The sequence below is a fragment of the Anabrus simplex genome, chromosome 1, assembly GCF_040414725.1.
Source record: "Anabrus simplex isolate iqAnaSimp1 chromosome 1, ASM4041472v1, whole genome shotgun sequence".
Classification (NCBI taxonomy): domain Eukaryota; kingdom Metazoa; phylum Arthropoda; class Insecta; order Orthoptera; family Tettigoniidae; genus Anabrus; species Anabrus simplex.
In genome coordinates this window covers 251,476,406-251,498,322 of record NC_090265.1, presented here as the reverse complement: position 1 = coordinate 251,498,322, position 21,917 = coordinate 251,476,406, and the positions used below count along the sequence as shown (strand labels likewise).

Here is a 21,917-nt window from a genome sequence, read left to right as displayed (position 1 = left end):
GGTTCGCGTTGGACTCTCGGAATGTGCAACTGCTGCGCGTTTTGTTTATCTCAAGCGCCAACTTCACGTTGCAATATCTCAGGATGTAATTGACCTATTGCAATGAAACAAATGCCATTACTTACATGATTTTTCATGTTAACCAATGCGCACAAAATAATACAAGGTGTCCATTTAAAACACATAAGGTGATGGTGAAAATACTATTTTCCTACATTTTTGACCGGCTCATAGCATTTACTTCAATTAGCCCCTTCCCTGCTTTCATGCCAATGAAAGTCATTTTTTCAAAATCTCTTGTTGTTCCAGATATATCTGCGGTGAAAGGTTTAAGTGGGCCACCCTGTATGTATCACAGCTATATTAAGAAACTTGCGTATGGAATTATTGATTGCAGAATGTTTTCAAGTAGTAGGGATTTTTAAGTCCAAAATTTTAGAACATAAACATTTACACAAAATTTAGTATGATATATCTCCTTATATAAATTATGTACAGAAAAACTGACATGTAGTAATTTTAAAACAAGTATTATCTACCTAATTATGAATTTCCATTAACATGTTAATTGAATTTCATGAAAAAGTTGAATTAAAAATTTCAAAAACACAAATTTATTTTGGAAAAACTATTAATTGTATATGAAAGAAATGTTTGTGATATCTCTACTTTTATGTAGGTGACATTCCCACAAAGTTTCGTGAAAATCCATGCATTAGGTAAAAATATATTTTTATATCCGGAGTGTCGCCTAACATATCTGCCATGAACAATGTACATTCATATGGTTAGTGCTGGTTAGAATGAAGGTTTTCAAACTACTGTGCTTATTAGTTCTACAGACTACAATGATGCAGATTAATTTACCATGGTTATAATTATCAGAAGATGAAGAGTTACTGGTATGAGAATCAAAACATTTGGGGAGGTATGTACATGAATATCATTATCAAGCAAATTGTTAAAGTGATCATCAACCAAAGGGTGACATACTTTCTCCTCGCCAGGCTCGCTACTACCCCTCTGCCCCTCCCCACACCGAGCAAGCACTGGGGTAGATGGGACGGACTTTCTGCGGAATGGTTTGCGCAGGATATTTACTAAGCGCTGCTGAGCAAGATGTCTTTTCAATGTGAAGGCTGATTCCTCACCCTGGAAAATGTTAGACAACATGTTAGAGTACCTTCACCACAAGCTCTGTTTACATCATGCTTACAGAAAGAGAGACTGAAATGAATTCACCAAGAAATTCCCATTGTTTTTCTTTTATAAGATTATTTTTACAGAAAGCATACTAAACTTTGTTAGATCTGCTTCTTTCTAATACAAGCTAAGTAAGAATATTTATTTTGAGAACCATTATTAAGAAAGATTGTAGTCCATCCACAACTACTACATTTTCAAAATATTACAACCAGATGAATGAAATTTAATGTTTTCACAGAAAAATAAATAAAAGCATCCAATTTTTTGTAGATCTGTATTAATTTTAAAAATAATCCAAGATCCATATCACTATTTCTCAACTGACTGCTTGGATTTTCAGTAATATCATGGTGTTTCAGACAAAGCTTTTGTTTAAAAAAATTATCTACTGAAAATTCCTCACCACCATTGAAACAAAATTCTGCCAACTATTTTGTTCTGTGTTGCTCAGGCGCAACCCTCAAATGTTGAAGAAGACAATTTGCAACTCTACTTACTATGAGCAATTCAGTTAAAGGTTGGATTCTTCAATTTTAGAAATTTCCCATCTCCTTCAATGCTCCAAAAATAATTTTCTCTGAAATCAACACAACCTATTATCACAAGGCAATGCTACCATGGTGGATAGTATGAAATCATAGCATGGTCATTAGACTTCATTCAACTTTAATTTTTGACTTTGTTTAAATATCTTCAAGAAATTCTTTCTATCAATATTTCATAAACAAAAATTATGAATTAATTTTTTTTGGCTGTTGCTTAATAACATATCTTCATACGCACAAAATTAAATATTTCAATTAATGAACCTGATAATTTCATTGTTTTTCTGCATAAAACAATAAATTCCAGTCATCTTTTAGATTTATGTGTTATGCTCCCTTATAATTTTCCACCATGTTTTTACTACAAATAAACATTGTAAAAACTGAACTGTCATAAAAATTTCAGTTGGATAGACAAACAGATGTTATTGTTTTAATTATATACATTTCTCAATATTGAAACCAACCATTAATACCAATGTAGTGTTAGTTAAGGACAAAGCTCATTATCTTTCTAGATAACTTTTCATTTTCAAAGTGACTAAAATATAGGTTTATTCTAATGATCCTCCAGTTCAATTCTGGCTCAGTCCGGTCATATTTGAAGGTGCTCAAATACGTGTGTCATTCCTGTATTTGTTGATTTACCGGCATGTAAAATAACTCCCACGGTACGAAATTCTGGCACCTCGGTGCCTCAGAAAACCATAATAGTTAGTGGGATGCAAAAACAAATAAGATATAACATTATTATTATTATTATTATTATGATCACTGTCATCATCATCATCATCATCATCATCATCATCATCATCATCATCTTTGCAACTATATAATAGTGTCTGTCAAGTCAACAGCCCATACACTAGCTGAATCCTCAATAGCACCATCAAAGGTTAATGATGTATAAGGAAACAGCAAAAACTGATAGTGATGCCATAAAGAGGCATACTAGGCAAGATGAGGAATGAGTTAGTTTCCTATTGCTTTCCTCGTTGAGCCAAACATGAATAACTCTATGAGAAGTACCTTTCACAACAACCAGACACACTAGTATGCTATAAATGTCATTGCTTAGCACTTCAGGAGCTTCCGTACTGCCACACCCATAAACGAGATGAAGACTTCTGTGAAAGCCACATTTTGCTCTGGCCTGTGCAAAGAAACAGATGCAAAAAAAATACTTAGGGCATCCATCAAGAAATAGCCAGAGGTTGATACATAATTTGTGTCTTTCTGCTCAGCTGTGCCCAACATTTATCTGCAATAGCACTCAAACAATCAACGATCATTGATCTGCATTTAGGGCTGTCACCCAGGTGGCAGATTTCCTATCAATTGTTTATCTAGTCTTTTCTTAAATGACTTCAAAGAACTTGGACATTTATAGAAAAACTAGATAAACTAATCCAATCCTTAATATCTTTTCCTATAAATGAACATTTGCTCGGTTTCGTTTAAATGGTTACATAAACAGCCTAAATACCCAACAATGAACATCTGAAAATCCACATGCAATTCATGAAACACAACTTCATTCTCAAAAGATAAGCATGCGGATTACAATCTCATGTTCATGAATTATTTGGCTGATATTTTTAAGAGTACTGTAGATTCAGAAGTTTACTGTAATTTTGCTACCGTTCATTGCACAATTGTATGAAACAGAAATGATGGGCTTATTCTTCAAAACAGAGCCACAGCTTATACTTTCACGACCTGTTCCACCTTCCTCTTCCTATCCTCCACTCTACGTTTCCCTTTCCTACCATTCCCTTTCCTCTTCCTTCACTCCTCCTCTGTAACACTTCCCAGTTCCATGCAATTTTTAAGCGATATCTTTGGGGAGCGAATAATTTTACAAGGGCTCTGGCCATCACGTAGTCCCAATTCTTCATCTCCTGATGTTTTTTTCTGGGGTGCGCCAAGTCCTCAGTTTACCATCTACTCCCAGAACAGTTGAGGAATTAAAAATAGCCAGAACAAACATTGTGAAATCTGTGCGAAGTGAAACATTGGTGAAAGGTTTTGATAATAAATGCAAACGTGTTTCCCTATGCTTGGAAAGTCAAGGTAAACATTTTGAATGTTTGCTATGAACCTAATAAGTGTACAACAATCGTTAGAGTAACAATTCACTCCTTTTCAAGTTGCTTTGTTACTGGTTCTGTTAACAGTTTATCTTTGTGTAAACAGTTTATTTTTGTGTAACAGGTTGTTACAGAACCATTGTGCTTTTAATCTCATAATTCGGTGTTGCACAATCTCTTGAACTGCCTGCTCACATCTGACTCTGAACAGACATTGTTGCCATCCGAACTGTGCACTCAGATAGGCCACAACTGCAATGCTTCCTGTAGAGAGTCAATTCTAATTCACTGTAAATTATACCTATTCCTTCTTGCTTTATGTTGTTGGTATCAACGTAGAAAATTATGACCTTCTCCTTAACCTTCTCTGTTTCTTCTACCTTCCTCTATATCTGCCTTAAACTAATTGATGGATAATACTCTGCCCTGGTTACCCTTCCTCCATACACTTTCCCGACATGCCTAACAATAAAGTCACCCATGACCAGAGCCTCAACCCCCACCCACCTCATTAGATACCCTCCTCTTCTGGGCTCTCTTAACTTCTCTGACAGCTGAAGAACCTACTTCCTCTTCCCTACTCTCCCTCTCACGATACTGTTCCACCTCGCTCTTCCTATTCTCTACTCTACGTTTCCCTTTCCTCTTCCCTCCCCCCTCCTCTATAACACTTCCTAGTTCCCCCTCTACCTTCTGCTGTTATACCTGCAGTGACTCATACTGATTCTTCACTGATACATCTCCTGAACCTACTCGCTGATTAGAGCCCTTAGCCCTTATTTTCCTTCAACTTGAAACATTAGCCCACCTGTGTTCTAAAATTTCTCCTCTTCCTTTCCCTCGCTTTTCCCTACCTATCATATCCTGCACTCATTGAGGAAGACCTACCATCATTCTTGTCCTCTGCTAAAAGCCTAATTATCTCTCTCACACTCAAACTCCTTAATACCCACTCACACTCACGGTTTCTACTAAATACATGGCATACAATATTATTATCAGATGTTTTTTTTTAAAAATGCATTTGTCCTTTTATTCATATTCCTTAATGCCTGCTCACATTCACAGCCCTTAATAAATGCATGTCATACAATACTATTATCAGATTTTCGTAAAACAACATACATTTGTTCTTTTATTTAGTTCACTCTCCTCCAGCAAAGTTCTGATGTAGAATAAACTAAAGTGTAACTCAGTGTTCAGTGTTGAAGTTTCATTGAGTTCACCTAGATCACACTGAGCATTATTTTTAAAATTATCAACATTATACTGATTTACTGTTAAATTCAACCTGCAAAAAGTTTCATGGTTCTCCATTTGAGAACAAGAGTTTGGTAAATCTCCAACAGAAAAACAATTTATATCAGAAAAATACATATTAAGGTCAATTTATTTCACTATTACTCCCCAGCTACCCATTTCTAGAATGAATTAAAGTGTAACTAAATGTACAATGTTGACGTTTCATGGAATGTTACAACACCTAGAATCACAGTGAGCATTATTTTTAAATTGTCAGCTTTACATTGATATTAATTTACAGTTCAAGTTCAACCAAAGGAATGTATAATGATTCTTCATTTTAGAATGAGAATTATGCAAACCTCCATCAAAAACAACAATTCATATAAGCAAAATTTATGATACATATAGTTAATTACATTTAGATTTATTAAAATTTAATATCTCTTGGTTAATACTTGGTTAATACTTGGTTAATACAGTAAATGGCAGTATGACAGTACTTGACAAGGAAATGTTAAGCAGTTAATAAGGATTCTGTGATATAATACATGTCATACATGTTATTAATAGATATTTTAAAAATATACATTTGTTCTTTTATTTAGTTCATTCAAGTATACACCACTTGTCTCTTACAAAAAGCTATTCAAGGGATGATAATTTGTCTATAATGATACAGTAAGCACTGAATACATTACAAATCACAATTATAATATTCGCTATGTACATTTTAATAGAATTCTATCATTATTAAAGGAAACATTATTCTCAGTTCTAAGAGGTTAGTTACCAACCTATCATTCATAACAATGTTACCAACAGTCATGAAGTATTCAGGTAAACTCAAGTTTTTAAACTCTACTCCTAGACTGAAAGACAGTTTTTGTGATTTTGAAATGAAGTTACTTGTAAAACATACACTGCCGGTCAAAAGTTTCCGGACAAACATTGAACTGTTAAAGAATGGACTGAGATTAAAAGAAAACAACATACCTATGCAAGGAATTGACAAATATATATTCTAAAAATAATATTTTACAATAAAACTATGTTTTTACATTACATCTGAGCAAGAAATAGACAATATTTACACGTTTACTCCCACAGATCACCAGAACACATCAAAGTTTCTTCTCATCAAAGAAACTCCCCTTTGCTCCAAGTACACTTTTGACTATTCTTGGCATTATCAGAACAAGTTTTTCTAAAACTGATGCAGGCATACTTTGCCAGGCATTCTGCAAGATGTCCCACAGCTTTTCTGATGAAGAAGGACACTCTTTTTGGACTTGCCAATCAAATTCCTCCCACAGCAGCTCAATTGGATTTAAGTCCAGGGATTCAAAACAATTCCCCAGAGTTTTGTTTGTTTTGCAGATAATTCATGCAATAGCGAGACATGTCACTGGCTTGTTGGAGGACAAACCCACGTTGCTGTCCTGATGGAATAGCATAACGAGACAGGATGGAATGGTAGCTGTTTTTGTCCAGTATTCCTTAAATTCGGTGCAGTCTACCAACTCCACTGAAGGTGAAACAACCCCAAACCATCACAGAGCCCCATCCATGTTTCACTGTAGGTGTTATACAGTAGGATGCATTTTTGCCGATGCTGAACGTTGAACGTAAACTCATTGCTGTTGCATATGTTTTGTCCGAAACGTTTGGCCAGCAGTGTATATACTAAAGTGAAGTACTTGGATGATAAGGGTCAGTTACCTCCTTATATATTTCTTCAGTTTATCTCTATGCCCTTCTTAACCTGTTAACTGGGGAGCGCGCGATACGGTAACTCTGTTCTGGTGGGGACGAATTTTCGTAACTCGAAAAATAATCAAATAAATTCAAGAAACCTTCCAAATGTTGATATACTTGATAATAAAATGCTACGTATATCCTAATTCTGATATAGAAAGTGATTTTTTGCCTATTTGTTAATATTTGTGGGTGTTATAGTTTTGGAGCAAAAACGACCTAAGTCTCGTACTAACTTCTGTATATTACAAATATAAATTTCTTTTCGGAATATCTATATTTTCATATTAATTTCAGGAAAATTAAAAGCCTCTACACTGCAAATACACTTTATCATTAACTAATCTACAATTTCTGAAATAAATACCGCAGTTGAGAGAAATACATTTCATTCTGGGTTTGCAATCGCAGTAATAAGTTGAGAGTAAGTACTTACAGTGGTAGCCTGGTTCTAATCGTCTTCTCACAATAATTACTTCTTTATCGAAATGAATTTACACACCAGGACTGATTTCACTAATTATATTATTTACACTAGTCACACAGTTTACATCTCACGCACTGTTTTTACACATCTTGCATGTGATAAACACGGAAACACGGAGCTGCACAGAGAGCGACGTCGCAGTCACTGCACCTGTAGATTGTTTCACGTCTCTCTCTTTTCGCCAGACACACCATGCACCTCTTCACACCATGCTGCCTTCTTCCCGATGGTGGATTCACATCAGGAAAATGCCTAACACTGAATCTTTCTGTGGGAGTAGCGGGAAGTGGTCTAACTGAAAGGACAGGCATTGCTTCAGCGGGGTTGAACCTGTGTACTTTTCGAGGATTTTATCGATGAGGTGAATTCTGAACTGCAGGTGATTGCATTTTCCTCCATGTTGCCGGAAAATGATGAATGAATTGAATACCACACGAGGTCCAGAAGATGCTGGAAAATTTTATGGTAATATTTCTTCATTCGCTTCCTTGCTGTGGAGTACATAATGACGTACTGATCGGAAAGGTCAACTCCCCCCATAGAATCATTGTAGTCTATGCAAACTACAGGTTTCTCTTTGGTTTCGTCCTTTCCTCTGATAGGGACAGTTCGCATTTCAGCATCATGGATACTACTGAGCATGCAAACATCTCTCTTGTCCTTCCATTTTAGAACCATGAGTTTCTTTCGATAAGCAGCCGTTACCTCTCCTTTCTTCCGCTTTTTACTCATAAGTTCCTTAGGGAGATTTTTCCGGTTGGTTCTTACTGTACCCACTGCGTCAGTATCGAGGTCATTTAGCAGGTCGTATAATTCAGGGCTGCTATAGTAGTTGTCCATTCCTGTCAGGTATCCTTGTTTCAGCAGATTATCTGCCAGAGTACACACAATTCTCGTCGGCTTGGAAGACTGTGATAGATCGATGCCATGGACTTCGCTCTTGAGTTCTGTTGATTTTCCCGTGTACCACAACATATTCCACACGTAACCCGTTTTCGCTTCGCAAATTTTTTAAGATTCCATTCCGAACCGGGATCTTTTCTTTGGAATGTATACCTTCCAACCAAGGCGACCTTTCCATAGAAGAAGGCTTTCGTCTATGGATAGCTGGTCATCCGGGATGTAAGCCTGTTGAAACATTTTCACAAAGTGATCGAAGACTGGCTTTACCTGGTATAGTTTAGGAGGCATCTGCCCATCGTAGGCCTCATTGTCAGAAAAATGGAGAAATTTCAAGAGAAGGAAAAACCTCTTTTCCGTCATGGTCTCGTAAAATATGGGCGTGGCCAGAAACTTGTTACGAGAAAAATAATGCCCCATTGTAGGTTTGTGGATAATCCCTTGAAGAAGCAAAAGTCCGAATAAAAGTTTTATTTCATCCTTATTTGTAGGTATCCAGTCTTTTTCCCTACTCCTCCGTTTCATTTTGTGAACCAGTGTTTTCCCATGAATTTTCTGTTGCGCATAAATATTAGTTTGCTCAGCAATATACTGACAGATAGTATCGTCCACAAACAGTTTGTAAATATCCTCTGGAGTCTTTACATCCATAAACTGTCCTTTTACTCCAGGAATGAACTTTGTTGGAAATCTACTCCTTTTCTGTCCATCTTCTACCCACGTAATAGGCCCTGACATATCAGTGCAGTTTGAATCTGCCTGTATCTCTCCATCGTCACTGTTGTCACCCGAGGTGTTACTTTCGAACCCGCGACCATTCGCTGTGATAGCACCAGAATGCTGTCCTGTACCACATGTGCCTCCTTCTCCAGAGAACGAATTATCTTCACTATCTGAATGGAAGTCACTGAAGTCATCGTCCTCGTCGCTAAACTCCAACATTTCATGTACAAGTGAACGCAAGCTGTCATCACGTAATTCTTCAACTCGATGTCGTTTAGAAGACATAATTATGACTGAAAAGTACTCTTATGAAACAACAGAAGTGCAACGCATCTATAAGTTCAAATTCACTCCTCCCCGAAATTACAGTACTCCTTTTCATACTGATATACTATACAGTTCCCAGTCTCATAAAACACTAAAGTTTTCGAGTAAGCACATAGCAAGGACGCAGCTGATTAGCCTAGTTCCCGTGCGAGGCGAACACATAACGCGCTTTTGCACGGAAGCGAATTATGTTGAATGATATACATCTCTCTCTGATCTGTTTCTGTTAAGCGGAAGTACTTACTAAAAATACCACTTGATGACAGGGGTATGCAGATAACGAGGACTGAATTTCATAACTCTGGCTAAGCTGAGAGTCGAGGAAAAAAATAAAATAGCAGCATACGACTGAAGTCGCTCTCCCCACCTGGCTGGTTATTTCCTCGAGCGACTTAAGTCGCGCTCCCCAGTATACGGGTTAAATAATAATAATGTTATTGGCTTTATTTCCCACTAACTACTTTTTTCAGTTTTTAGAGACACCGAAGTGCTGGAATTTTGTCCTGCAGGAGTTCTATTACGTGCCAGTACATCTACCAACATGAGGATGATGTATTTGAGCACCTTCAAATACCACCAGAATGAGCCAAGATCAAACCTGCCAAGTTGAGGTCAGAAGACCGCCTCAACTGTCTGAGCCATTCAGCCTGGCATGTGCTTCTTGATGCCATATGATTTTTCAGGTGAAAATTCCAACCGGGAATCAAACCTTGACTGTCTGGGCAAAAAGCTAGCAGTTAAATCACTGCACAAATTATCTCCCTGTGATCTTCTCTAGTTTAATTGGCAATCATGGGATTCCAGTCAAGTATTACTTCCACTTACTTTCATTTTATCTCTCTGATCCTCCTTGATCAAATCTTGCTCTTTACCGACCTTCACAGTATAATTTTTCAAGTCTAAGATATTTTCCATTTTCCTGGATTTCATAGTCCTTCTCTTTCGTCAGCTGATCCACATATTTGCAGACAGCCAGACAGAATAGTAATTGGTTCAAAAAGATTAGTTCTCTCTTGTGTCAGTCAGAGGAATGACATGACTGCAGAATTTTAGAAAATGGATAAAGTATTGTCTGAAGAATTTTTGCCGTAACAATGTGCTTGCAACATTATAACAAGTTTATGATTGTAAAGACAGAGGAACATGGGTAGGAACACAGTATAAATGTAATCCCAAGTCAGTGTGGGGAAAAGGGAGCAACAGAAAGAGGAAACAAGGACCAACATGAAAACACAAGACGGCAAGGACAATTTTATATAATGGGAATTAATCGAGGGATGTTCCTCCATTCAGCACAATGTATAAAACATGACATTTATTGAGTGAAAACCAGATTCAATTCCCTTGGAATCATCATCAGTTCGTGATAAATAAATAAAACTATCAAAGGATCCTAATAACAATCAACATGAAAACTGCCTTAAATACATTTACAATGGTTGACATAAAATACATATGACCATAAAACATATTACTATTTACAGAAAGTTCTTGGAACAGGTCACAGTCATCTTCATCTTCATACTGATATACAGCAGATGGGCTCTCTCCTCATCAAACCCAGTTCTTCTGCATCCATTTCTTCTCAGTCTCTGATGAGCTCATCAGCTTGCATCAAAACTCATTGAGGTGTCATCATGATGGGTTTTCAGTCTTGTGTTTATCTAGCTTTCTTCTTATCCTACACTTCCCGTATCAAAGGTAGGAAGTTCAAGAACTTGAAATTCAGCAGGAAAATACTTATACAGTCAAGTAGCTACCCTAATTTTCATAGGAGATCTAGTAATTTCATTAATATGCTCCAGATCACAACAGTTAACTTAAACAATAATATAAACTTTGTGGGTTAATTGGCACAATTTCACTTTTTTCCATGTGATCTTTGAATTTGTTCATACTGCACAAGAAGCTTATTCTGTACTTATCCAAAAGAAACTGGCAACAATGATGAGAACCGATTAGGAGCAAACAGTGATTGAATTAGTGGAATTAATGGCCATACATTATAAAATGACAATGCTTGATTGAAACAATGTCCATATATTTCAAGCAGTAGGGAAGTATGCCTTCAATATGTGTTCCAATAGCTGATTGTGAACATTTTTATCACTCAGTTCCAATATCCACTAGATTCAGAGCTATAGTTTAATCTTACACCTAAGTCTATCACTATACCTTTCTTTCCTCATTTATAACCATATGCCATCCTTACTAATATCCAAACTGAAATATTGATATATAAAGGAAGTACTTTGACAAAGCTCTCTCCAACAACAAGCTTATTTATACCACATGAAGTGTTGTGTCGACAGCATCAAAAATTCGCTTAGTTTTCAATCTGAGTTTGACCGTATTGTTATTTCATGTACCTTATGTAAAACTTGCTGACGTTTCAATACATCATACTCAACCAGCCTCCTCAGGCAGTTTGACCTTGATAAAGAATATTGCAATGTATTCAAAAGTCACGTAAAATAACAACATGGTCCACCCTGGGATAAGAACTTTACAGCAGTATAACAGACCGTGAAAGCTTCACTCTAATGTTTTTTTAAGTATTGACGATACGATGAATACTTGTATTTTAAACACACACACACACACACAACTTCATAATAGACTTCTATGCCTTTCAGTGTTAAATCTGTAAACCTCTTTGAATTAACTAAATGTTTCCACAATCCGCTATTTGCAACTAGCTCTGTTGCCTCGTCTAGTTCTACATCTGTGTTCGTTAATGATTATCCCTTTGGTCTCCCTCTGCTTTTCTTGCCCTACATGGCCAAGTCCATTATTCTTCCAGGAAACTTATCATCTCCCATTCACCTCACATGACCCCACCACTGAAGCCAGTTTATATTTACATTTACATTTATTGAATCCAGACAGGCCTTCACCCAATACAGAGTTCATTGCATCATAGCCTGAGCCACCAACACCATATAGAAATTGAATGAAAAGAGGATTGTAATACATTAGGAATAAATGGCCAACGGTCAACACACTACTGGAGTGCCGCCAGCCCTGTGAATGACTCACATCTACCCATATGATTACTGTACAACTATGATCAGATTGTGTACCCCTCACGCAGTGACCATTACCCGGCAGGACCTGGTACGGCAAGGCTACCTCCCGTAACACCATAGGTCAACCAGGAAATGCCCACTGCATGCATGAATCTGGTGCAAACCAGATGTACGTGATACCAGGATTCGCGAGGAAGCTCACGAGACTATATAAAAAATGTATATTAAAAGGATAGTAGTAGAATTCCTTCCAGTAGTGTTAACTACGGGGAGGCTTGGTGTTAACCAATTAACTTGGGAATGTTATGTAGCCTGTAAGGTTACGCAACATATAGGTATGAAACTGCACTAAGGTGTATGATAACTGTATGCGACATTCAACCTTGTCCCAGATTCATTTTGCTTGAGTCTGCCAGTCTGACTATACAGCACCACTCCTAGCATACCCTGGTGAGGTCACATTTCCCACAGAGTGCACTGACTTGATTGAAGCCAGTTTATACATATAGCTTCATTCATCGAGTTTTTTCTAACTTAGCCTTTATTTCCTCATTTTGAGTAACCTCCCAACATTGTTCCCACCAGTTTATGTGTTAATAATAATAATAATAATAATAATAATAATAATAATAATAATAATAATAATATATTATTATCATTATCATCATCATCATCATCATCTCTATACAAAGTCAGTACAGTGCAGTATGGAAGAAGTAGAACCACAAGAACATTATCATCATCCTGATAATCAACATACCAATCTGGAAGAACAAGTTCACAGCTGCTGAGAACAGAAACTAATTTTATAATCTTTCACGTCTATTGGCAGCTGAATTTATAGACAGATGCACATGAAATTAAGCAACAGAACTGCTGATTACCTGTCTTGTCAGGAATTGCCTGTCACAGGATCTGTTGCAAAACAACACAACTGAGTTGATGATTGAAATGAAATGGCGTATGGTTTTTAGTGCCACGAGTGTCCAAGGACATGTTCGGCTTGCCAGGTGCAGGTCTTTGATTTGACGCCCGTAGGCGACCTGCTCGTCGTGATGAGGATGAAACGATTAAGAAGATGACACACCCAGCCCCCGTGCCAGCGAAATTAACCAATGATGGTTAAAATTCCCAACCCTGCCGGGAATCAAACCCGGAACCTCTGTGACCAAAGCCTAGCATGCTAACTATTTAGCCATGGAATCGGACATGTTGACAATTATAATACCAATATAATGGTCCGTTATTGGACATTATAAATTTTCCAGCTAACTCATTCTTGGTTGCCTGCGTTTCGCCCTCGTGTGCTAAGTTAGGCTCGTCAGTTGGGACTTAGCACACCACCCAAAACGCAAGGCTAGTGCATACCGTGGAGGCCACTGCATAGGCTATTTGAAGCCACCAGCAGTGCCAATGCACTATGGGAATCAACTCTGCATCATTTGATGGCCAGGCAGGCATCTATTTTTTGGAAATGAGACATAGCTCTCATAGTGCATTGGCACTGCTGGTGGCTTCAAATAGCCTATGCAGTGGCCTCCACGGTATGCACTAGCCTTGCGTCTTGGGTGATGTGCTAAGTCCTAACTGACGAGCCTAACTTAGCACACGAGGGCGAAACGCAGGCAACCAAGAATGAGTTAGCTGGAAAATTTATAATGTCCAATAACGGACCATTATATTGGTATTATAAATTTACTCATTCGGGACAAATATTTTAGGTTCCCTATGGGATTCAACTCTGCATCATTTGATGGCCAGGCAGGCATCTATTTTTTGGAAATGAGACATAGCTCTCATAGTGCATTGGCACTGCTGGTGGCTTCAAATAGCCTATGCAGTGGCCTCCACGGTATGCACTAGCCTTGCGTCTTGGGTGATGTGCTAAGTCCCAACTGACGAGCCTAACTTAGCACACGAGGGCGAAACTCAGGCAACCAAGAATGAGTTAGCTGGAAAATTTATAATGTCCAATAACGGACCATTATATTGGTATTATAAATTTACTCATTCGGGACAAATATTTTCGGTTCCCTATGGGAATCAACTCTGCATCATTTGATGGCCAGGCAGGCATCTATTTTTTGGAAATGAGACATAGCTCTCATAGTGCATTGGCACTGCTGGTGGCTTCAAATAGCCTATGCAGTGGCCTCCACGGTATGCACTAGCCTTGCGTCTTGGGTGATGTGCTAAGTCCTAACTGACGAGCCTAACTTAGCACACGAGGGCGAAACGCAGGCAACCAAGAATGAGTTAGCTGGAAAATTTATAATGTCCAATAACGGACCATTATATTGGTATTATAAATTTACTCATTCGGGACAAATATTTTAGGTTCCCTATGGGAATCAACTCTGCATCATTTGATGGCCAGGCAGGCATCTATTTTTTGGAAATGAGACATAGCTCTCATAGTGCATTGGCACTGCTGGTAGCTTCAAATAGCCTATGCAGTGGCCTCCACGGTATGCACTAGCCTTGCGTCTTGGGTGATGTGCTAAGTCCCAACTGACGAGCCTAACTTAGCACACGAGGGCGAAACTCAGGCAACCAAGAATGAGTTAGCTGGAAAATTTATAATGTCCAATAACGGACCATTATATTAGTATTATAAATTTACTCATTCGGGACAAATATTTTCGGTTCCCTATGGGAATCAACTCTGCATCATTTGATGGCCAGGCAGGCATCTATTTTTTGGAAATGAGACATAGCTCTCATAGTGCATTGGCACTGCTGGTGGCTTCAAATAGCCTATGCAGTGGCCTCCACGGTATGCACTAGCCTTGCGTCTTGGGTGGTGTGCTAAGTCCCAACTGACGAGCCTAACTTAGCACACGAGGGCGAAACGCAGGCAACCAAGAATGAGTTAGCTGGAAAATTTATAATGTCCAATAACGGACCATTATATTGGTATTATAAATTTACTCATTCGGGACAAATATTTTAGGTTCCCTATGGGAATCAACTCTGCATCAGTTGACAATTGACCGGTTGGATAAAATGTCTAGAATTTCCTGGCTGTAATACAGTAAACCTTATTCAGTTTGAGCAAAGATTTTGTGATTGCAAAAAGCTCCTATTTTGCATTCTGTTAGTTTGCTCCTTGTCCAGCACTAAAGGTGAATGAAGTATCATACAATAGGATTTTTGAACTAAATAACGTCTTAATTTCATCTGTTATACCACCACCCCACTCCAGTTTCCACACCGAAGAAGGCTACTATGAACCCAAGAAAACCTCATTCCAGAATTAAAGACAACCACCACAGGGAGTATTCTTAAGCACTTGAGCTGCTGACTTACCACTCTCAGCTGGAGAGTCTTCAGTGTTGCCTTCAGAAGAGCCGAGACCCAAACCTATTTTGGGTCCCTGAAAGGGTCAACAGTTCTTCCTTGTAGCTTCACTCATGTTTACTCCTAAACTAACAAATTCTTCTGTGATAAATTTGCTAGGTAATAAATAAAGAGCTAATACTCTAAAAACTGTGTAATGCTACAAACATGTCAGGTTTTGAAAATTTTGGGTAAAGTATCCACATAATTCTGAAATAAGATGTATATACACGTATATGTACCTATAATGCTGTATGAAAGAATTGAACAAGGTCTATTAATAGAGAATTTGATAGGGTAATCACTGAGGGAACGATATAGGCTAATTTATTTCCTCTTTCATATCTGTAGATATAATCTTGAAGTATCTGAAGCTTCCAAGCCCATTAAAAGATATCCTGGGGCCAATGACCTCAGATGTTAGGCCCCTTTAAACAAGCATCATCATCAAAAGATATCCTAACCCTTAAAGTCACCACATGTACCAGTTTCCTTGCTCCACAGTAGCCCAAGTAGCTTCATAGCCTTCTATACAGAACCATAAGAAATTTCCGTAGAGAGATGGTTTAGTGATATATTTTTGGATAAATTTTCCATCTGATACGCAGTGTCATCTGGAATTTCTTCTGTCAGCATTGTGCATTATCTTCTTCACTTCTTATTGTGAACAGTTCTGCTGTGCAAAATTTATGAGATAATTCATGAACTTCATTACAACTTGGAACTCAAACACATGGGAATGTCTCCTTAAAAAATCTCCAACCAACATGAGTGGACTCTGTGCAAACAGCATTATTACCATTCAAGATGTGTTAGTAGGTTATTATATATCACTAAAAATAATGTTTTATGAGATACCAGTACTGCTTAATTAAATTCCTCAGTTTTATTTAATCAAAATCATTTTCAAGCATTTACTCCCTAATACACAAAAGACATTATAAGATGACCAAACAACACCTCCCCTCCCCTCTCCACTGAACAGAGTTATTGCCTATACCTTTCCCCTGAACCCCACTCCATAGCAACCATGACCAGAGCAAGGGAACCGGCTTCAGTCCAAACATAGTCGCTGGAGGTAATGGATGATTAGCAGCTTAGGTAAAGTACAGAAACTTTCTTGAAGTTACTGAGCTCACAGTGGAGGACAACTACATTCATAATTTGCCTCACTTATTCATAAAACCACCCATTCACAATCACTGACAAGTTTATGCAACATAAACAATATTAAACATATAAATACATGATTTAATGTGATTTGATAGAATCTGAGGATGTTCTTGTAGAACAAAACAAGTCATTCTTTGCTTTTTTACAGGTATGTTATATAGTGTTATATGTGTTATAATCAGGGATGCAGTGGTGCCAGAACGCACCAGAAAAGAATCTAAAACCTATCTGGAAAGGCAGAATGTACTGTAGTCTAAAACCTACTTACCTTTAAATTGACTGAAGTTTCTTTGTTTTATAACAGTTTAATGTTTTAAATATCCCACATTATTTCAAAGGCCAATAGTGAAGAACTTCCACATCTAACCACTACTGCCAACTGTATTTCTACTTACACTGCTTTATCAAGCTCTGGAATGTGTGACAATGAATATTACTTCAGACTTCCAAATGTGGCAGACTTTGATAATAGTAGGTTACTTCAGACACAGTAATTTCAACACACCAGAATTTTACCTATCACCAAATTAGCCCGATTTCTACCTACACCACTCAATCTTTTTGCTAAAAATTCATGTGAGCAGCCACTAAATATTAATCAGTTAAGAAGAGTATTCACTACTCTCTCAGAAGAAGTAGACTCCAATTATAGCAATTTAAAGAAAAATATTATTGGTTTGTCACCACTGAAAGATGTATGGATTTATATTACTAAAAGTATTTTTGTTGATATTGTTGTTGATTCATCTATAATAACCAACAATTAAGAATCAGCTGCAACTATTTCCTTGCATAACATTGTTTTGCATTTCTGAACTGATACAATAAATTATACTGGTGGCTAGTCCATTGGATACCTACAGATCTATTAAATCAGGGTTTATATGAAATGCAATTTTTTGCTATGCTGTACAAAAAGCCTTACAGGTATTTACGTGCTGTTTATTGAGTTGTTAACCAATTAGATGTAATGCTGCTTCTCTGCAAGGTTAACTTTGTCTAAGATTGTTCTGTGTGCTTTGGCTTTCTATGATCAAATACTTTCTTCCTCAGTGTGATGTTTGCAGCGTCCCTTTCTTGCTTTCATAAAACGTAAGCTCAGTGTTTGCCCATTCTTTTGAAATATAGAGCTCTGGTTCTTTTTCAACACCCAAACCAATTTCCAGTTCCTTCGAACAACTCTTTAATAGAATAGAACTGAGTGTTGGTAATACTGTAAACTCAGTGTCTGGAATGAATGCATTTTAGATTTTTATGTATAAAGTCTATTCATTGTACCATAGATACCCTAAAAAACCAGTATCAACTACAGGTAAATAACCTAGACTGCAAATAGCAAAAGTAGAGAGAATAAATTCTGTCTGTTCACTGGGTAGCTTCATCTCATGGAGCTGCTGAGTGTAACATTATGATGATCAGAATCACGGTTCATGGTTCACGGTTCATGGTTATGAGGGTGTTTAGGGGTTGTAGTACGGATGTAAAGGAGAGGGCATATAAGTCTCTGGTAAGACCCCAACTGGAGTATGGTTCCAGTGTATGGGACCCTCACCAGGATTACCTGATTCAAGAACTGGAAAAAATCCAAAGAAAAGCAGCTCGATTTGTTCTGGGTGATTTCCGACAAAAGAGTAGTGTTACAAAAATGTTGCAAAGTTAGGGTTGGGAAGAATTGAGAGAAAGAAGAAGAGCTGCTCGACAGGTGGACTTATAATATTGTAATAATACTTGAGACATAAGTGGTATGTTCCGAGCTGTCAGCGGAGGGATGGCGCGGAATGACATTAGTAGACGAATAAGTTTGAGTGGCGTTTATAAAAGTAGGAGAGATCACAATATGAAGATAAAGTTGGAATTCAAGAGGACAAACTGGGGAAAATATTCATTTATAGGAAGGGGAGTTAGGGATTGGAATAACTTACCAAGGGAGACGTTCAATAAATTTCAATAAAAAATTTCTAAATAGCACTCAGTGTACAAAGGTCTGACCTTATATTTGTTCACATGAGTTTGTGTTTAATATAGCACTAATAACTGATGTTTTTATGAAGTTAGAATAATTAATTAATTATTGCTGAAAGATTCTGGATAAAGTCCACTCAATGTACCATAGATACCCAAAAAACCAGTACCAACTACAGGTAAACGACCTAGGACTGCAAATAGCAAAAGTAGGAAGAATTCTGTCTGTTCGCTGGGTAGCTTCATCTCATGGAGCTGTTGAGTGTTACATTATCAGACGATCAGAATCATGGTTCTAAATAGTGTTCAATGTATAAAGCTCTGCCCTTATATTTGTTCACATGAGTTTGTGTTTAATGTAGCACTAATAACTGATGTTTCTATGAAGTTAGAGTAATCAATGAATTATTGCAGGAAGATTCTACTAATCTGACTGATGCCTATAGAATAATTAGCATAATAATGTTATTTGCTTTACCTTCCACTAACTACTTTTAAGGTTTTCAGAGACGCCGAGGTGCCAGAATTTTTCCCTGAAGGAGTTCTTTTACATGCCAGTAAATCTATCGACATGAGGTTGACGTATCTGAGCACCTTCAAATACCACCGGACTGAGCCAGGATTGAACCTGCCAAGTTGGGGTCAGAAGGCCAGCACCTCAACTGCCTGAGCCACTCAGCCCGGCTATAGAATAATTCATAGAAACATTCATGCTATTGAAAGAATATCCTGCAAAATATCTGACGGAAGCTGAAATTGCCATACAGAATGGAAAATTTTGTAATGTTCCACTTAAAAATGTTCCATTTTCTGTAGTGAAAATAACTCAGGATACATTTCTCCAGAGACTCTCTGAGAATCTGGAATATAGATTGCTGACAATTTTCTCCAACTGTAATTCCCAAAGTGATGCTGCCAATATGCCAGAGTTCCAAACACTGATTGAAAAAATCAAGTAATGGAACCTTCTACATGACTGGTAGATATAGATATTCCATGGCTTGAAGGAGTGAACAGATTTGCACAACTGTGTGAAAGGTTCTGCATGTCATTCAACATGTTTCATGAAGACTTTAGGGATTCATAGACAGTAATGGTAAATGTGTGGAAGACAATTTGAATAAAGTGATACTGACTTTGTCAGCATAGTGTAAATTTTAAGAAAATGAAAGATATAAGACTCATTGGAAGCTCTTTTGACTGTAAGTGTTTGAATTTTATTACTGCTTGTAAGTCATTTTTCATGTATGTTATTTTGCATTATGTAGAACTGTATTATAGGTCAGTTTAACTGATAATGGTACTGAACTTTTATGTGAATTTGAACAATACCATTATTATTATTATTATTATTATTATTATTATTATTAGATGCGAAAAAGACCAGAAAACTGATCATGCAAAGCTCACTTAGAAGTTGTGCATTTCCTTCTTTGCCAGGCAGCCTTCAGTTTTTCTCTCATCGTGGTTCTTCGTTCTTCTGTCCACTTAGCTCCTGTCTTCTTCTTGTGGTTTCTCTCTGACTCTACTTCCCACTTGTTGATTTTCGTTCTGTAGCAGGTTCGGTTAGCAATGTCGGCCACTTTGATTCCTGATTTTTCCAGGTCTTGGCGGATTTCCGTTGTCCCCTATTTGTTTTGATGTTTTCTGTTGCCTCAAGTAAGATTCTTGTCAGTCTGTTTTCTGGAAGGCGTTTGATGTGTCCATAAAATTTCAGGTGTCTTTTTCTGATGTCAGCTGCAAGGTTTGAGAGCTCCTCGGTTTTTGTACGAGATTGCAGTCTATATCCTTCGTCAGTCAGTTTTGGGCCGAGAATTTTTCTGAAGATTTTACGTTCCTCTTTCAGAATGTCTTCGAGTACTGTTTTCCTGTGGAGATCCAGTGTTTCACTCGCATATAGTATTTCAGGTTTGATCACAGTGTTGTAATGTCGAATTTTGGTGAAGATTGAAAGGCATTTTTTGTTGTAAATGTTTTACGTTCGGCCGAGGGCTCTCTTCATTTTCTGGATGCGGACCTCGAGGGCCTTCTGTTCTTTTCCTATTGGTACTATAATTTCCCCGAGATATCGGAACTCAGTTACTTTTTCGATTGTGCCAAATTTCGTGTTCAAATTCTGGAGGCTGCAGTGGTTGCACATGACCTTGGTTTTTGAGAAGGAGATTTGTAGGCCGAATTTTTCTGAGCATTTCTTGAGAGTTTCGATTTAGCTGATTGCCTGTTGTTCGTTTGTTGCAAGGATTGCGAGATCATCTGCGAAAGCGAGACAGGAGATTTTTACATGTCTTCTTGTCATACTTAATGGTTGCCAATTTCCTTGAGCTTTTAGAGCTTGTTCCCATTCTCTCATGATTTTGTCCACGGCTATGTTAAAGAGTAGTGGGGAAAGTCCATCTCCTTGTCGGACACCGATTTTTATCTGAAATTTTTCAGATATATTTCCCATGAATTTTACTTTGGAGGTTGTGTTGGTGAGAGTTAGTCTGATGATTTTTTGAGTCTTGTTGTCCAGTCCATACTCACTCAGTGTTTGGAAGAGAGATTGCCGGTCAATGGAGTCGTATGCTTTCTGGAAGTCCACGAAGGTGCAGATTGTGGGTTGTTTTCTTGTGTGTCGTAGTTTCAAGATGGTTTTCAGGTTGAGTATCTGTTCTGCACAGGATCTGTGAGGCCTGAAGCCCACTTGGTATTCGCCTATGAGTGGTTCTAGTTGTTCCTGTGTTCTTTGGAGGAGGACTGCAGAGAGGATTTTGTATGTGACTTGCACCAGGGAAATTCCCCTGTAATTGTTCACATCTGTTCGGTCACTTTTTTTGTGAAGTGGAACGAGGAGGGCGTTTGTCCAATTTTCTGGTAGTTTTTCCGTTGTCCAAATTTCTTGTATGATTTGTGTAAGTTCTTGGAGAGAATTCTTTCCTAGATGTTTAAGAAGCTCTGCTATGATGCCGTCGTCTCCGGATGCCTTGTTGTTTTTCAGTCGTTGTATGTGTCGGTGTATTTCCTCTTGTGTAGGTGAGGATGAGTCTGGGTTTGGGTTCGGGTGGGGTTTAAGTGGAAACCTCTCCGTTGGTTCTGGGCAGTTGAGTAGTGACTCGAAGTATCTCGTGAGTTCCTTGGTGTTTTCATAATCTGTGAG

At 37.8% G+C, this 21,917-nt stretch overlaps 1 protein-coding gene across 4 annotated transcripts in view; it reads right to left on the bottom strand.

Moving 5' to 3' along the window:
* The window catches only part of FER (tyrosine-protein kinase Fer), a 751,747-nt gene that overhangs the window by 98,635 nt on the left and 631,195 nt on the right, over positions 1–21,917 (bottom strand). For 2 of the 4 annotated variants that reach the window (XM_067159220.2, XM_067159229.2), the window contains exon 8: positions 994–1,152. The exons of the other annotated variants lie outside the window; for them this stretch is intronic. In XM_067159220.2, coding sequence (XP_067015321.2) covers positions 994–1,152 — 159 coding nt within the window. The remainder of the gene's footprint in view (positions 1–993; positions 1,153–21,917) is intronic. 4 annotated transcript variants of the gene reach the window in all.